Source organism: Protopterus annectens, chromosome 5.part0 (genome assembly GCF_019279795.1).
Source record: "Protopterus annectens isolate FY-2018-M chromosome 5.part0, PAN1.0, whole genome shotgun sequence".
NCBI lineage: Eukaryota > Metazoa > Chordata > Ceratodontiformes > Protopteridae > Protopterus > Protopterus annectens.
In genome coordinates this window covers 1,697,121,830-1,697,139,522 of record NC_056735.1, presented here as the reverse complement: position 1 = coordinate 1,697,139,522, position 17,693 = coordinate 1,697,121,830, and the positions used below count along the sequence as shown (strand labels likewise).

At 40.6% G+C, this 17,693-nt stretch overlaps 1 protein-coding gene across 1 annotated transcript in view; it reads left to right on the top strand.

Annotated features, from left to right (window-relative positions):
- The window catches only part of SPAG17 (sperm associated antigen 17), a 3,638,922-nt gene that overhangs the window by 852,231 nt on the left and 2,768,998 nt on the right, over positions 1-17,693 (top strand). The window contains exon 8 of the mRNA XM_044071485.1: positions 16,129-16,284. Coding sequence (XP_043927420.1) covers positions 16,129-16,284 — 156 coding nt within the window. The remainder of the gene's footprint in view (positions 1-16,128; positions 16,285-17,693) is intronic.

Sequence of the window (17,693 nt, the reverse complement as noted above, 5' to 3'; positions counted from 1 at the left end):
CCACTGTTGTGGAATCGGCCACCAAAAAGTAGCTTTCTGATACCACTTCCACTATCCATCCTCCTACTAAGGACTCTAGGATGATGGATAGATACAGGAAGTGCATCTTCTCTTAAACAGGCTTTACTCTTCACTCACTGAATTACCTTACCCATTTTATGAGACTTCATAGGGATCTGCTAAAAGAACTAACAGACTCCCTGCAAGGAGCTGTAGCTGAGCAGGTCATAGACAAAGTAGCTTCTCAGCTCACCACCCTTAATTCAGTTGTTAACTCCTCTATGAGACTGATTTTGTATTCAGCAGATGGAGCGAGTAGACCCACAGCTTCAGGTATCTCCATTAGGAGGCAGGCCTGGATGCGACTTCAAAATTTCGTGGAACCGTTTGATGGATCATCTCTTTCTGGGTCCAAAGTCAAAGATACGCTCACCAGATGTGAACAAGAAGGTAAGACCTTGTCTGCTGTAGGAGTCCATTTTTCTACTTCAACCAGACCCTTGAACCAAAGGTCAGAAAGACCTTGTCTGCTGTAGGAGTCCATTTTTCTACTTCAACCAGACCCTAGAACCAAAGGTCAGAAAGGTAGTGGAAAGATTTGGTTCCAAAAATCCCAATGGACTTTTCTGGACACACATGGTGAAAGAACCCCCAGAGGCAGAGGAAGGAACAATAATGGAATATGTCACCCTCACGCCAGGGGAGGACCGCAAAAAAAGGGCTCCAGAGATACTTTCTTTGGAAACCCCTGTCAGTGCTCCTGAATGCAGGCCCAATTGCTCATCTCTGGAGGCAATTGGGGATCAGTTGTTTCTGCATCCACAGGAATGGCAATATATTACAAATGACAAATGGATGCAGAAAATAATATCCAGAGGTTATGTCATCTCATTTGCCCATCCCCTTCCTCAAAACAGAAAAATCCCAGATGTGCCTCCCAATCAACGGGACCAGGCAATCAAAGAAATTCAAACAGTGCTAGACAAAAGAGTCATCCAAAAAGTCCCCTTAGACCAGCAAAGATTCAGAACTTACTCAAGATTCTTTCTAGTTCCAAAGAAAACAGGGGACTGGAGACCCATTCTAAATCTCAGCAACCTAAACAAATTGATCAAAATGAGCAAGTTTTGAATGGTCACTTTACAGTCTGTTCTGCCCTATCTGGGAAAAGACAATTAGATGTGCTGAATAGATCTTCAGGACGTGTATGACCATATAAAAATGGACAGATGCTCCAGAAGATATCTGTGCTTCTGGCTGGGAGCCAGTCATTATCAGTTCTGACCTCTGCCCTTTGGTCTCACTACTGCCCCCAGAGTGTTCACTAAATGGATGGCAGTGGTTGTGGCTCACTGATGCGCCTAGGATTCAGAGTGTTTCCATACTTAGACGATTGGTTCCTAACCATCAGAACTAGGCATCAACTTATACAGGCAAGAGAAACAGCCTTACAGCTCTGCTCACATCTAGGAATCACCATAAATTTCAAAAATCAGCTCTACAAGCTTGCCAATATTTGGTTTTTATAGGAGCTCATCTACCTACAAAACAAATAATAGCAACTTTTCCCTCTGACAGAATAATATCATTGCACAGTCAGGTGAGAATATTGATTTGCAAGAAAAGAGTGACGCCAAAAGTTGTACTGCAGGTCTTGGGAACATTGGCAGCTTTAATAGCTAGTGCCCACCTACACATGAGAATGCTACATTGGTTGTTGTTGACCCAGTGGTCCTATCTAGAACTTCTAATGTTTCACAAGATCTTGATTACAGATTCATGCAAAAAGAATCTTCAGTGGTGGATCATTTCCAATCAATTGAGCCAGTCAGTCTAGGTCGTTCATTTATACCCAGTCAACCCCAAGCCACAGTGACCACAGATGCTGCCCAGATAGGGTAGGAGAATTATCTGGGAAGAACAGTCCAAGGCACTTGGTCCCTGTGTGACGCCAATCTGCACATAAATGTTCTAGAGATGACAGCAGTGCTTCTACCTTTGCAAGCCTTTCAAGACTGTCTCCCTCTGGGAAAATTTGCAGTCCAGTCAGACAACATATCAGTATTCTGGAACATCAACAAACAAGGAGGAACCAGATCTTGCCCTCTTTGTCAAGAAGCCCTCCAGGTTTGGTAGTGGACAATATCTTCCAACCACTTTCTGATAGCAATGCACATTCCAAGGAAATCCAGTGTCATAGCGGAGAAGCTCAGCAGGGCAATTGTGATGCCTCATGAGTGGTCTCTCAAACAGGAAATTGCAGAAAGAATATTCTAGAGATGGAGCCAGCCTTGTTGTGACCTGTTTGCTTCTCCAATACAAAACAAATGTAGCAGCTACTTTTCCCTAATCGACCCTCAAGGGGAGACCCCAAGAGATGGATTTGTTCACGATTGGCCCCCTTGGACTTCTTTACACCTACCCCTCAACACCCCTGATTCCCAACTGTTTACAGAAAGCAAGCTTGCTGAAGAGAAAAATAGTCCTCATTGCCCCTTACTGGCCCCAGCAGATTTAGTTTCCTTTTCTGTGGCCTCACCTACTGAAGAACCATGGATTCTGGACCCAGTTCCAGACCTCTTCTCACATCTGCAAAAAATGGCTCATCCAAATTTACAGGATCTCAAAGTGATAGCATGGCTGCTCCATTTTCAATGATAGCCAGGCATCCCCTTCTTTCATCCCCAAAAAGACATATTTTACTTTCCTCAGATAAGGTCTCCACAAGTAAACTTTATAGAAGCAAATGGAAAAGGTTCGCTGTGTGGGCTACAGAAAATAATGTTGACCCTTTTACTGCTCCCCTTCATTTTATTTTGAATTTTTTTGTTGAAGCTCTTTAATAAAGGTGCTGCAGCAGCAAGTATAAGGGATTATTTGGCCACTAATTCTAATTTTCATCTAGGGGAAAATGGCTCTCCAATTATGTCACACAAGATTTGTAAGACCTTTTTGAAGGGAACCCTGATGTTAAGACCACCTCATAAAAGTCCACCTCCTCCCTGGGATTTACATTTTGTACTGTCCCATATCATCCATTCCCATTTTGAGCCATTAGCAAATTGTGATTTGAAATTTTTCTCGTGGAAAACTGTTTTTCTGGTGGCTATTACTTCAGCAAAGAAAGTATCCAATTTTACAGGCCTTATCTGCTAATCCTCCTTATTTTCTATTTCATATTGACAGAGTTTCTCTTCATACTAATCCTCTTTCCTTCCTAAAGTAGTTTCTGACAATAACATAAACCACTCGATTGAACTACTGGTGTTTTTCCCAAATTTTCAAAATAAAGGAGAGTAAACATTACACTTATTGGATGTTCACAGTCAATTACATTTCTATTTGCACAGAACTAAGGAATTTAGAAAGAACAATTATTTATCTATTTTTCTGAAACAAGAAATGGACTACCAAAATCCAAGGTTACCTTATCTAAATGGTTTTCTGATTGCATTTCCTTTATTTACACTTCAGAGTATAAACTACATGGACCTGTAAGAACCCATTCTACTATAGCTGTTGCTACTTCATGAGCATTTTTAGCTAGACTTTCTAGAGACAATATTTGTGCAGCAGTGACATCGTCAACCCTTCCCCACTTTTGTTACTCATTACAAACTAGATTTGGCCTCCAGAAGTAGAGCTTCCTTTGGATTGATGGTTTTGAGGAATATTCTCTCTCAGGCCAACCATGTTTTCAGGTGGCTAGGAACACTGTCCCATATGTGAGAATAAAGGTGAGATTTACAACATCACATAAAGAAATTATGTACTTACCATAACGTTCCATGTGTGGTGTACATCTCCGCCTTTATTCTCACAACCCTCTCACCAAACCCCATCCTACTCTCCTAGGAGATCAAGTAATAAAAGAACATAGTTCTTTTCATGGACTCATTGGCTTCAGAAAATGGCATGTAATATGATAGTTTCTTACCATTATGTCTTGCTTTCTTATATAATGTCTATGAACTTTTTGGCAAACAAGATCTGAGGTAATGGAGAAGTGCTTTCTGGGTAGTGAAGGGTACCTGAGAGCTTAGTAGAAGGCTATAAGCATTTGAATAAGGCTGAGACAGATCCGAGGGATCAGATCTGACCCATACATGAGAATAAAGGTGGAGCTAGACAACACACATGGAACATTATGGTAAGTGCATAACTTCTTTTTATTTTGAGTAGATTTCTGACATATGTACTTGAGGAAAAAAGTTATTTTCTTCTTTCACAGACATCAGTGATGAACTTTGACCTGGATTTTCATCAGGACAGCTCAATGCAGGAAGAATCCAGCATTCTGAAGAAATGGAACATTCTTTTGTTCTGAAGCTTTCCCTCTAAGTATCAGTTGTTTCATAAATGACCTGTGAAAGGAATTTGTTACACTGAAGCAAAGAAAACAAAATCACCAGCACTTTAACACTTTAATTAGCATATACTTAGATCTGATATTCAGTTAACCCAGCAATGCACATACTAAGCAAAGTTGAACAAATAGAATAAAATTCTTAACTTATATAGCTTTGAAGATACCAATTCTATTGAATTATGTTGCTTATAATCTAATGACATTCCCTTACAGGAAGTAATTGTTTAACATTTAGATACATACTTATAGGTTTAGTTACGTGTTTAATGCAAATATAGTAAAATAGTAAAACCTCATCATAAAAACTGCTTTAGCTTTAAATATAAATACATACTTACATATGTTTTGAAGCTTAAAGTCCAGTATAAACCTTATACTTAGAGGGCAATTCTGTTGTTTCAGAATAATAGTCCTGCAATCAGAGATCGAGTCACTTGTTTTTAGGCTTTTTAGTTTTAGAAGCAGTTTTCCAGGAAGTCATCTCACTCTATCTCTTCAGAGATATACTGTTCCACTCCATGTCTTCAGTATCATTAAGGATTTTATTGTTATTAACCAAAGTAGACGCCTCCTCCAGTATGATAAATATGCTGGTTTCATCAGAAAGGAATAATTTTATCTTTGCAGGAAACACCAAAGTGATTTTAATATTGTTCTTTTTAAGTTCCTTAATCAGTGGTAAACAGGATTTTCTTTTACTTATTACTTTACTGTAATAATCATTCTTAAATCTGACTGCATGTTCATCTATTTTAATAGGTAGGCTGGACTATGCTGCTTTTAATATTTGTTCTAAGCTAGACACGAACTTTACTATAATTGAATGTGGCTGTGAGCTTTCCTTCTTAGAATGTGTTGTCAGGGATCTGTGTGCTCTTTCAATTTCAAAATATACAGTTTCAGGTAGATTTAATATTTTATGCAGTCAGGTAGTTAAGAAGTTTGTTATATTGTCTCCCTCATACTTTTCAGGTATACCATGAATTCTAATGTTATTTCATCTCAGTCTATTTTCTAAATCTTAGAGTTTTTCTATTGGCCAGTTATTTTGTCTAAAGAAATTCTATCTGAGACTCAACTTCAGTTACTCTTCCTTCATTATCATTCAAAGTCTCTTCCATGCTGCTGAATTGTGCACCTTGTTGTTTCATAAGAATTTTAAAATGCTCCATCCTCTTTCTGGCCACTCTGTGAAACTTTCTAGTTTGGTATCCAGTTGGTCTATTTTTTTAGTAATACATCCTGCATACTAGATAGTATTGACTGGATGTCTTTTTTAACACAAGAATCCTGAGCACCATTTCTTGAGTGACTCATGGTGACTCATGTTGAAGTCTCTTCTCTCTTAACCAAGCAGTTAAAATTCTAACAGAAAAATTACAGATTTTGAAGTACTTGAAGATATAAAGTTTTTCTTTGACTATTAGTGAATAAAATTAACTAGCAAGCATCCCCGAATTTTAATTTTTTGATTATATTTTCTATGAGAGAAAAGTTTTCAGTCACATGCTTTCAGTAGTTGTTGCCCTCAGTTAGCCATCTTGATCACTTCCCCCATTCTTGCTGTTCTTAAAATGCATATCTATGCAGCAGCTGTTGATCTGTTAACCTTTTAAGTGAATTAATTGTTGTCTGCTTCTCATCTGTCTCTGGTTCTGCAGAATGTTTCTGATTTTGCCTCATAGTTTTGCCTTATCACTCATTAAAACCTTCATTTTCTGGTAACTCACTGAGGATTATAGTCAGTCAATAATATTAGCTATTTGAATCTTTTAGCAATTGTTTAGAAAATGAAAGTGGATGCAGCATCTGCTCTAACTTGTTTAAGTGAATTAGAGTTTTCTGGCACATAGTACAGAGAATTAAGCATCTGAGCTGTTAATGAACTGCTTCCTGTAGTCAAAAGTGCAGGCTTCAATTTCTCCCACCTCCATTTCCCTAATGTGCGACTTTGAGCAAACCACTTAACCAGACAGTGAGTCTGACTCACCCCTGAAAACAGTTTATCCATTAGGTCGACCCAATTTATAAATAAATAAAGTAAGAATATTTTAAAAATGCCCCTTTTGGGTCCTTGTACCCTCAGTTATTTTTGGTTTTGTCTAGAATTCTTAAACAAAGAAGTTGAGTGAGATTTTGGGCTGTTCCTTTTAAAATGTTTGGCTTTCTGGCAAATTGTTGTGAATTGCAATCACTAAAGATGACAAGCATGTATATTTCATACTTCATATTCTACAGAAAATCCTTGCTGATGCGAAACATGTTGCTCTAGCAATTTTCTAAGTATATAAGGTAAATATTTAAAATGTTTTCCTGATTTTGTGTCTTTGACTGATTGTAGGCCTAAAGAGTTGAGAGGGCAAGGGGATTTGCAATAGATTATACTGAACGGTTCTGACAGCAGTCAGATGAGATACATTTCTGACCCATTATTTATGTATTTATTCATTCATTCAGTTGATCTCAAGCAGATACCTGAGGTGTATAGTCATACAAGTGTATGATGATCTCATCTGTGTGTGTGTGTGTGTGTGTGTGTGTGTGTGTGTGTGTGTGTGTGTGTGTGTGTGTGTGTGTGTGTGTGTGTGTGTGTGTGTGTGTGTGTGTGTGTGTGTGTGTGTGTGTGTGCGTGCATGTGTATGTGTGTGTGTGTGTGTGTGTGTGTGTGTGTGTGTGTGTGTGTGTGTGTGTGTGTGTGTGTCTGTGCGTGCGTGCATGTGAGTGGGTGAGCAGCCACACTCAAGTAGAGGGGACGTGTGCATATGGGCAGAGGGCGTAATTCTCAACTGGCCCTGATTTTGCATCATAGATGTGGTCTGTTCCATATAAAGTTTGTGTTTTTTTGACAAAGTGTTGTAGATTGCAGTCATTAAATAATGGCAAACATATATAGTTCAGACTTCATATCCTTCAGTAAATGTTTGCTACAGCAAGACCTGTTATACTAGCAACTAAGTATGTAAGAGCAATAGTTAAGAATTTGTTCTTGATTTGAGGTCTTTTTTTCTCTGGATCATGAACTAATAGGTTGGGAGGGCTCTGAACTGCAATGGGTTGCATTATCTGGTCTCACAGCACTGGGATGAAATGCATTTCTGATTCATTATAAATGCATTTATTAATTTGATCACAAGCAAACATCTGCAGTGTATACAATCATACATGAGCTATAATGGATGGGCACATCTTTGTGTGTGTGTTTGTGTGTTAGCTGTAAAAGGAACATGTAGACATAGTGCAAAAATAATTTGCTTCGTGTATTACATATTTTGTAAGCAGCCCATCTGAGGCTATTTCTAGTCCAGTTCTATTCACAATCAAGTTTAATTTTAAATAATTTTCCATTCATTAGCTGCTACTCAGGCAGTCACCTAGTTATTTTAAATTGCTATCCAGTCATTGATTGTTGCATTGACATTCAGCCAGCTATAAATCTGACTGTTTTATACCATAGCATTTAATTATTTAGTTCTCACAACAGAAATAATACAATCCCTGTTCATCATAAGTACTTTGAACACTAATTTCAGATTATTACAGCTTTGCTGTTTTATTTTTTTTTTCTTGTAGCATTTTTGGTCTGTGAGAAATTAGCAATCTGATGTTGTTAATCATCTATCCATTCATCACTGATGGGTTTGGTTCTGAGCCCCTCGGAACCGTGTCAGCTTAATACCAAGCTCGCGTACACCAGAAACACTCATTCTAAGCTACTGCCCACAATGCCCTTCTCCCTGTTACCTCAGATCTCATTTGCCACGCAGCCATATAACAGCGTTTCACCGTGCTCTCAAGCTAAGTGGTATTTTCTTGATATTTTCTGTATATTTGGATATATCTCTTTTTTTAGTCACTCTCTAAATCTATTACCTTCCTACCTCACTGGTTTACAGTTATTTGTAATTTTCCTAACTAGCTCTACCCATTGGGTAATTCTTTTTACCATCGTTGGTACACCTCCTCCTTATCCTTGTGGTAACTCTTGATACCATCGTTGGTATCTTCTCTTCTTTACTTTCTTTCTTTCTTTCTTTCTTTCTTTCTTTCTTTCTTTCTTTCTTTCCGGGTGTTTTTGATTCTCTATTTAACTTGTGATAAGTGTGTTTGGGAAAATGTCTGATAAAAAAGGGACTTTGGGGTTTAAACATTGCACTTCTTGCAATGGTAAACTCCCAAACAGCGACTCACACAATGAGTGTGTTTATTGTCTGGGGGTTTCTCATCTCTCTGTTAAACCCCCTTGTCAAATTTGCCAAAGTTTCAGTTAGCGGATGCTGAAAGAAAGAAAAATTAAATTGATTTTGAAAGGCCTTCTTGCTTCTCACTTCTCAGAGGCCCTTTATGTGTCGGAGGTCTCAACCCCTCCAATAAAGGACAAGAAATGTCCCCATTCTGATCCCTGTTCACTGGCTGGTGATAGGAGTAAGACACAAACGTAAGGCCCACAAACATTCCTCGGAGCATAGGCTTGCTACTTCAGCTCTGACTACTGCTGTCCCGAGCTCTGCTCTGATTGCTTCTATGTTTCAAACTATGGATATTACCACATCCTCGACTTCACCACCATCTTCATCACCGACTCCTCCAGTTACAGCACCGACCTTGCCTTCCACTACAGCTATGGCACTGACCTTGCCTTCGATTACAGCTATGGCACTGACTTTGTCTTAGACTAAATCAAAAATGGTTCTGACCTCTGCCATTTCTTTGGAACTGATGACATGGACTCCGAGTGCCTCTTCGGCACCGAGCCCTCTTACCACTCCACTGATTCATTTGCTACCTGTCTCCAAATTAGAGACTATGGTGCCACTAGCTCAGACACCATGGACCAGATACTCCCCCTCCTTGGATCTGTTCCTGGGTCAAATGTACAGCCCCTTTTTGGATCGACCGACTCCCCTTCAGGAGTGTCCACGAGGTCCACAAGGAGTCTATCCAAACTTGATGTGGTGCACCATTTTGATCAGCTGTTGATGGCTAGAGGGATACCAAATGTTCCAAAGACTCATCCCAATCTGGGGCTTGGATCTTTCTCTCCCAGGACTCCGACATATACTCCTCCTTTGGAGCCGTCGGTTAGGAAGCCCATTGCTCCGACGTCTTTTGTGGAACACTGTTCCTCGTCACCAACAGTGACTGTCACTGAGGCTTTGAGGCTACTCCTTTGGTTTTTGGTTCCAAGGAGCTGCCCATTCCTCTGAGTCATGGTTGGTGGTGGAGTCCTCGATCCAGGGCATGGTTCCATGTGTTTTATCGGTTCCGCCCTCGGATCTGGGGATAATGTCTGCCCTGATCCTGCTTGAGGTCCAGCCCTGGGAGCAGGTCCAACAGACTGGGGTGCAACCCTGGTTCCAAGAATGTCCTTCTTGGTTCTGGGCTCCCACTCCTCTTCGGTCGGGCCTGCTTTTCGGGTAATGGAGAGGGTGCTCGCTTCCAGAAGTGCTCCTCTGATGTCAGAACTTCAACTTGCTCCCTCTGAGCTACAGCAACCATGAGCCACCTCCCTGGGACACTGGGAGGAGAAGCCTCAGGAAACCCCAGTTTGCGGTACCCATCCTTCCGAGTCTTCCTCAGATATTCCCACTGAAGAACCTCCTCGGAAGAAGGCATGTAAGAGGAAGCACATAGACTCTCCTGAAGAGTCTTTGACAGAAGACACGGAGTACGATGATGGGGAGGGGTCCCCACGGTAACCCCCGGATGATATCTCCTTTGGAGACATCTTGGAAATATTAAAACAGAGGGGTGGCCGAAAGCCCTCCAACCCTTCCTCGTAGGAATCCGTGTTTCTGCAAGCTTTTTGCTCCCAGCCTTCTACCTCTTGGGTGACCCCACCTGCCGATGAGTTAATCCAGCTCGTCATGCAGCATGCTTGACAGAACCCTGACTCCATTGAGGCCATTCCCCAGAGACCTGATAAGATCCACCCCCCCAGAAGAGCATCTACACTGGTCCAGAGGTTTATCAGTTGATGCTATGGTGGTGACAGTGGCCACTAAAAAAGACCTAGCGGAAGAAAGTCCTAGTGTTCATCTGCCCAACAGGGAGTCTTGGGCTGTGGACAGGTTGGGGAAGCGAGTCTTTGCTTCAGCGACCTTTGCTGTCAGGTCTCTGAACTTTATGGCACACTTCACGAGGCTTCAAAGAGATCTGATTACTGAACTTTCTGGATCCCTTGTGGGTTAAGTTTCTGACAAGGCACAGGACAAGGTTGCCTCTCAACTTGCCACCCTTGAATCTGTTTCCAATTTGTCCATGAGGCTGCTCTCCCACGCATCCAAAGGGGCACCCAGAGCTGCGGGTGTAGGCATAGTCATGAGGCATCATGCCTGGATGTGCATCTGTGACCTCATGGACTCCTTCAAGTCCTCCTTTTTGAATGCCCCTATTGAACCATCTTTCTTATTTGGTTCTAAAATGAAGGACATGCTAGCCAGGTTGGAGCAAAATGGAAAGACTCTGTCTACCATTGGCCTACGTTTTTCCAAGCCTCAACATTCATTTTCCAGGAACCAGAGGAGTGGAAAAATCTGGCACAAGAAATCTCAGGGTCCTTTCCATAACGCGCATGGCGAGGATTCCCCCAGAGGTAGTGGGGGTTTCAATGGTGGAAGACACCCCTTTAGGGGCAGAGGGGTCCCCGAAACAAAGACTCCAGGGATTCCTTCTCTGGGCAGTTTTATCAAGGCTCCTGAAGCACTGCCCGATTGCTTTCCTCTGGAAGCAGTCAGGGCTTGTTTTTCTCTGCACCAAACTGCCTGGTGCTCTATTACAAATGATCGTTGGGTGCAGAGAATAATCTCCAGAAGCTACTACATCCCTCTAACCTCCCGTCCAAAACCTGCAAAAAACCTTCCCGATGTTCCACCCAATCAAAGGGAAGAAGTGGCTTCAGAGATAGGAAAGCTGTTTCAAAAAAGAGTCATCCAACCAGTCCCTCCAGACCAATGCGGATCCAGGTTTTACTCAAGATTCATTTTAGTGCCAAAAAAGACAAGGGACTGGAGACCTGTTCTGGATCTCAGCCATTTAAACAAATCAGTTGTATAAACCAAGTTCCACATGGTCACTATTCAATCCATTCTCCTATTTTTAAGGGAGAATGTTTGGATGTGCTCGATAGACCTCCCACATAAAAATGGACAAATGCTCCAGGAGTCTCCTTCGCTTCCGGCTAGGAGCCAATCATTACCAGTTCCAAGCCCTGCCATTCGGTCTCTTGATGGCCCCCAGAGTGTTCACGAAATGCCTAGCAGTAATGACAGCTCATCTGAGACTTCAAGGATTCCACGTGTTTCCGTATTTAGACGATTGACTCCTCTCCGGCCCCACCAAGCGTCTTCTGAATATGGCCCTCAGATACACACTTTCACTAGTGGAGTCCCTAGGCATCACTTACAGTGGGAGAAATCCAACTTAGAACCTACCCAGCAGCTGGAATTTATAGGGGCAGTTTTCGATACTTCAGCCTGCCTGGTATCTGTACCGGCTCACAAGCTTCAGAGGTTAAGATTGCAAGTGCGTGTGATACTCTGTCAGAAAAAGGTGTCAGCAGGGGAAGTTCTCCAGACTCTGGGGTCCATGGCTGCAGCCATTCCGATAGTTCCTCTGGCAAGGTTACACATGAGACTGTTACAATGGCTCCTATTGTCCCAGTGGTTTGCAAATCTTCATCCCCTAAACTCGCAGGTGCTCATAACCAACTCTTGCAGGCAAGATCTCCTCTGGTGGATGAGGCCAGATGCAGAACTTTGGTGTTGCCCTTTTCAGACCCCTCAACCCAATGCCACTGTGACCACGGATGCTTCCCTGATAGGATGGGGGGGGCATTTTAAGGGAAAGACAGTCCAAAAAATGTGGTCGAGCTTAGAGGCCAACCTGCATATCAGTGTTCTTGAGTTAAGAGCGGTGCTGTTAGTGTTGCAGGCATTACATCCACTTCTTCCCCATGGAATGATTGCATTTCAGTCAGACAATATGTCAGTAGTCTGGTACATCAGTAAACAAGGAGGAACCAAATCCTACCCCCTGTGTCAAGAGGCCATGAGAATTTGGCACTGGGCAATAGCTTCCAACTGCTTTCTTATAGCAACGTACATCCCAGGGAGTTCTAACGTGATTGTAGACAGGTTGAGCAGATGCATTCTCCTACCACATGAGTGGTCTCTCAATCCCAAAGTGACGGCCGAAATTTTCAGCCGATGGGGTCAGCCCTGCTGCGATCTCTTCACCTCCCCTTCGAACAACAAATGCAGCAGCTACTTTTCCCATTTTCCCCCAGAGGTGGAGTCCCTGAGAGACACTCTGACTTACGATTGGCCCACGGGTCTCCTCTACGCTTATCCCCCAATTTCCTTGATACCTATATTCTTAAAGAAAGCAACTCAGTTGCGATGCAAGGAGATCCTCATTTCCCCATTCTGGCCTCGTCAAGTGTAGTTCCCCTTCCTCCGGCCTCATCTGTTACAGCCTGCATGGATCCTGGACACTCGTCCAAACTTAATTTCTCACCCAAGCTAATCTCAAGCTAACGGCTTGGTTTCTCCACTTCCATTAGTCACCAGGCAGGAAGCCCTTTCCTCACCTGTTTGTGATATCATTCTGGCCTCCCATAAGCCCTCCACCAGAAAACCTTACAGAGATAAATGGAAAAGGTTTTCTCTTTGGTCTAAAGAACAGATGCTAGATCCCTTCTCAGCTCTGGTCTCTGTCATCGTTCAATACCTGTCTGAGTTCTTTGAAAATGGAGCATCAGCCTCTACCATACAAGTCCATTTAGCAGCAATTTCCAATTTCCATAATGGATTAGAGGGCACTCCACTTATGTCTATTCGCCTATGCAAAAACCTTTCTCAAAGGAGTGTTTCACAGCAGACCTCCAATTAGGCATCCCTTAGAGGCGTGGAATCTCTCCCTAGTACTACAGTCTCTCTCTCAACCTCCTTTTGAGCCTGCTGCAAAATGTGATCTTAAATTTCTCACATGGAAATCTCTCTTTTTGGTAGCTGTCATTTCAGCTAGACGGGCAGAATTGCAGGCATTATGCATGAACAGACTGTACCTAATATTTCATAAAGACAAAGTATCTCTACGTACTAACCCATCTTTTCTTCCCAAAGTGGTTTCTGATTTTTCTGTGAACCAGTCCATCGAGCTCCCAGTGTTTTTCCTGAACTATTCCAATAAAGGAGAATACTGCCTACACTCCTTGGAAGTGCATAGGCAACTACATTTTTACCTAGACAGGACTAAATCTATCCACAAGACAGACCAACTTTTCATTTCCTTCTCTGGTCCAAGAATGGGATATGCTGTTTCAAAAGTCACTTTATCGAGGTGGCTCAGAGATTGTATTTCTTTTTTATATTCATATACAAACGAGCCTATACCTCACAATATCAAAGCACATTCAACTAGAGCTATAGCAACCTCTGTAGCCTTTCACGCCAGATCCTCTATGGATGACATTTGCACAGCAGCCATTTGGGCTAAACCACACACTTTCATCAAACATTACAAGTTGGATATGGTCTCCAGGGGAAGAGTGGCCTTTGGCTCAATGGTGCTCAGGAATGGTCTTCCATAAGGGTCACCCATATTTTTCAGGTAGCTTGGGATTCTGTCCCATCAGTGATGAATGGAAAGAAGATTAACAACATCAGATAAAGAAGTTATGTCTTACCATAATGTTCTATTTGTGTTGTTAATCTTCTTCCATTCATCACATCCCACCCTCCGTCCCCCACCAAAGGCTCCTGGTGGATTTCATGGGTCCTTGTGGTGTATCATGGTGTTTTGCACAGAAATGGCCTCTGCTTTATTTCTATATGTCTTATGCAAACTCGATCTGAGGTAACAGGAAGAAGGGCATTGTGGGTAGCAGCTTAGCTCAAGAGTTTTTGGTGTACGCGTGCTTGGTATTAGGCCGACATAGTTCCGAGGGGCTCAGAACCGAACCCATCAGTGATGAATGGAAGAAGATCAACAACACAGATGGAACGTTATGGTAAGACATAACTTCTTTTTTCTGTGAGACATTGTTTTGAAATATAAACTTAAAATTTGATGCTGACATTTCCCTAACAGTAAAAAAAGTACACAAAAAACTTGAAACATTGTATAGGAATATGCATTACTTCACTAAAAATACTAAAGCTACCATTGTCAAATCTCAGTCTCTACTCTTCTATATGTGGCTCCTATTTTTACAAATCTAAAAAAAATCAGAGTTAGCAAAACTTGAATCTTGTTACAACAAGATAGCCAGATATGCTACAAACTTACCAGCTTCAGCTCATCATTGTATAGCACTGAAAGAACTCAACTGTCTAGAGCTCCCCACCTCCTTCACTACCACCAGTTAACCATGGCCCATAAAATTCTTAATGAACCTGAAAAAACACCAGCCCTACAAACATTATTTCAACCTCATACTACAAACAGAACACTATGCTCCATTAACAAACACCATATAAAAATTAATATAGCCAAAAATCAGGCAGGAGATTCTCTTTTCTCAAATTATATAGGTAAGATCTGGAACACACTCCCAGACAATATTACATCAGTCACATCAATAGCTCAGTTTAAAACAACACTAAAAACACACTTACATAATAAATTGCTGTGTCCATGCTCTACCCCAGACTAATCTTTCCTTAATCTTTACCTATGACTATGCTACTACTATAGCTGCTACCTCTGCCTCACCCACAGACTAAGCTAATATAAATCGCTTTACTCTAACATTATACAATACTCTGCCTCAAAACAACAAATATCACACCAGATTTAGATGTTTCAATTGTTTTTATACTATACCCAGGTACAGAATGTAACATTGATATCTTTATATATGTACATGGAACTGTATATGGATACACTCTTTCTCTAATTATTTTTCAATGTTTTGTTGTTTGGGTTGTTGCTTAATACCCATCATGTGTTATTTACTCTTGTTAATCTAATCTACTAGTTAGCTTTTAACTATAACTGTTGTTCAGATGGTGTCTTAGATAGTTTGTTAACATGCTGTCCTATGTATAGTACTATTAAAATGTATTACTGTGTGTTTAATTTGAAGCTTTTCTTCCCAGGTGTCCGCTGAAAAAGGACACGTCAACTTTCCCGGTAAACAAATGTAAAATAAATAAAATAAATAATTTTATCAGAAGTCTTTCAGGAGTTAGCAGGCATTCTCATTAAAGCCTTAGGACATGGAAAAACTCTAATTAGTCAGTGTTGCTTACGGCACATAGTATTAACGCGTTTTCTTATGCACTTCTTTCCTTACACTTCTTGTCATCCCTTCTCTCTTTTTTGTTAGGGCAGGTTTTTGTTAATTCATTAAATTTTTAGGCCGAGTTAGGTCGTCTGTTATCCTTGGTTATTTTCTTTTCTTTTCTTTTCTGATACTTTATCCCATCCATTCCTTCATCTAGCAGAGAAAATGAGGGAAGGATACTATTGTTGCTGTCTGGCTACTGTCCAGATAACTACGTTTTAGGTACTCTGATAATAATGCCTGTAAGCCAGTACCATACTACAGTGGCTCAGAAGCATTATTATCAGTGATAATAAGTATCAGTAACATGTGGACAGATCCTAAGTTATGATAATTACAGAATACTCTTTTTTTCATTTTGCTCACAGTAGAACTGTGTTTTGCAGTAGCATGTGACATGTAATGAACATCTGTCTTGTTTTAAGTTGGCTTTAGTTTTTCTTTCCTAATAATTACTTTCGTTTTTTTTTAGATGGCCTTTGGGACAGTACTCTTTGAGGATATTGCTTGCCTCATTTATGATTGTTTGGATTGGAGACGACAGCATCAGCACTACCTAAATTGCATGAAACTCATTCATGTACCTGCTGTCCTTAAAAGCCAGACTGTACCACCTTCAGCAACAGAGGTATATGCTATTTCAGAGTTGATTATGAACAGACATAAGCAGATAATTATCTAGTACATAATTAAGCAATAACCCATGGTGAGTGGGTGTGGGTATATTAAGATTTACCGATAGTTGGCGTGGTTTTATCACAAGGGTGAAGCCTGAGTCATTAAACAAAGCCAACCGTGGGTAAATCCTGATATATCCCCACCCACTCATGGATTGCTGTTATTAAGCAATGACACTATTTAAGAAAGAAAATGATTACCTTTCTTAAATAATGTCTTTGTATAATGGTGTTGTAGTGTTCTTCTGCCTTTTCTAATGTACTGCTCATGTGTATGGGACTTACATTCCCTCACGTTCACAGTATGTCAGTGCAGTGGAGAAGAGAGAATCTCCATTGCTTTTTTTTTTTTTTCTTTCTTTGACCAAGATTTTGCAAAGGACAACCTAAATATAGGGAAATCATTATATTATTTATTTATTATTTATTTATTTTTGTAGGACATACCTGATTTTTTTTTATATTGCTGTCCTGTGAGCTTAAGCTGATTGAAAAGTCTGGCTGCTCAATGGTTGTTCATTGGGTGGACCTTTTTCTATTGGTATATGCTCGATTTTCAATGGACATGCTGCTTGGGCTGTTCAATCAATGTGCACATTTTTGAATAAGAATGACCCGTCATTGTATAATAATCATTTTAGCAATAATATTGGTCAGTTAAAGCTAACTTTCAGTTTGAGTATTCTAAACAGCATCTCATGTATTATTAATCACAATACATGATGTGCTAGTTACAGAAAATAATAATGATTGTCAGTATGCAGTTTTCCTTTTATGTATATTGTAGTGTACATTATCCAGAACACACAGACTGAAAACATGGGTAAAATATTTCAAAATATTCATACATATTGTCTAGTTTCTTCAGTCTCAGGGTAATTACTGCTGGGAAGAGGCATGCCCCCATCCCCAGAGTTTTAAACAATATCATTACAAAAGTTCAGTCATGAGCACAGCTGGATATGCCACCAGCACTGATCGAGATTTTTTTGTGGTAGAACGTGGTTTCAACATTACATCAAGACCCACATTTCACTAGTGTATATTTGAAGTGTAAACTGTCTTCAGGGTGGATTCGTTTAGTGAAACTTGTTCTTCCATTTGGCGCCCACAGTGTAAGATTTCATCTTTGCATTTGTATGGATATCCATCTGCTGAAAATTCAGGTTGGAACACTTACATCTGTCTACAACTCTATTCAAAATCATTAACCAAATTGTTTTTAAATTACCATCCCTCTTCTACTTTTTCATATTTTTTAAGCCTTGGGAGAGAGAGTTTTCCTGAAGTATGATGTTAGTGCTACATTTTTCTTCATCTTTTTATTATGTCTTTATAATATTTATTGATATAAACAGAT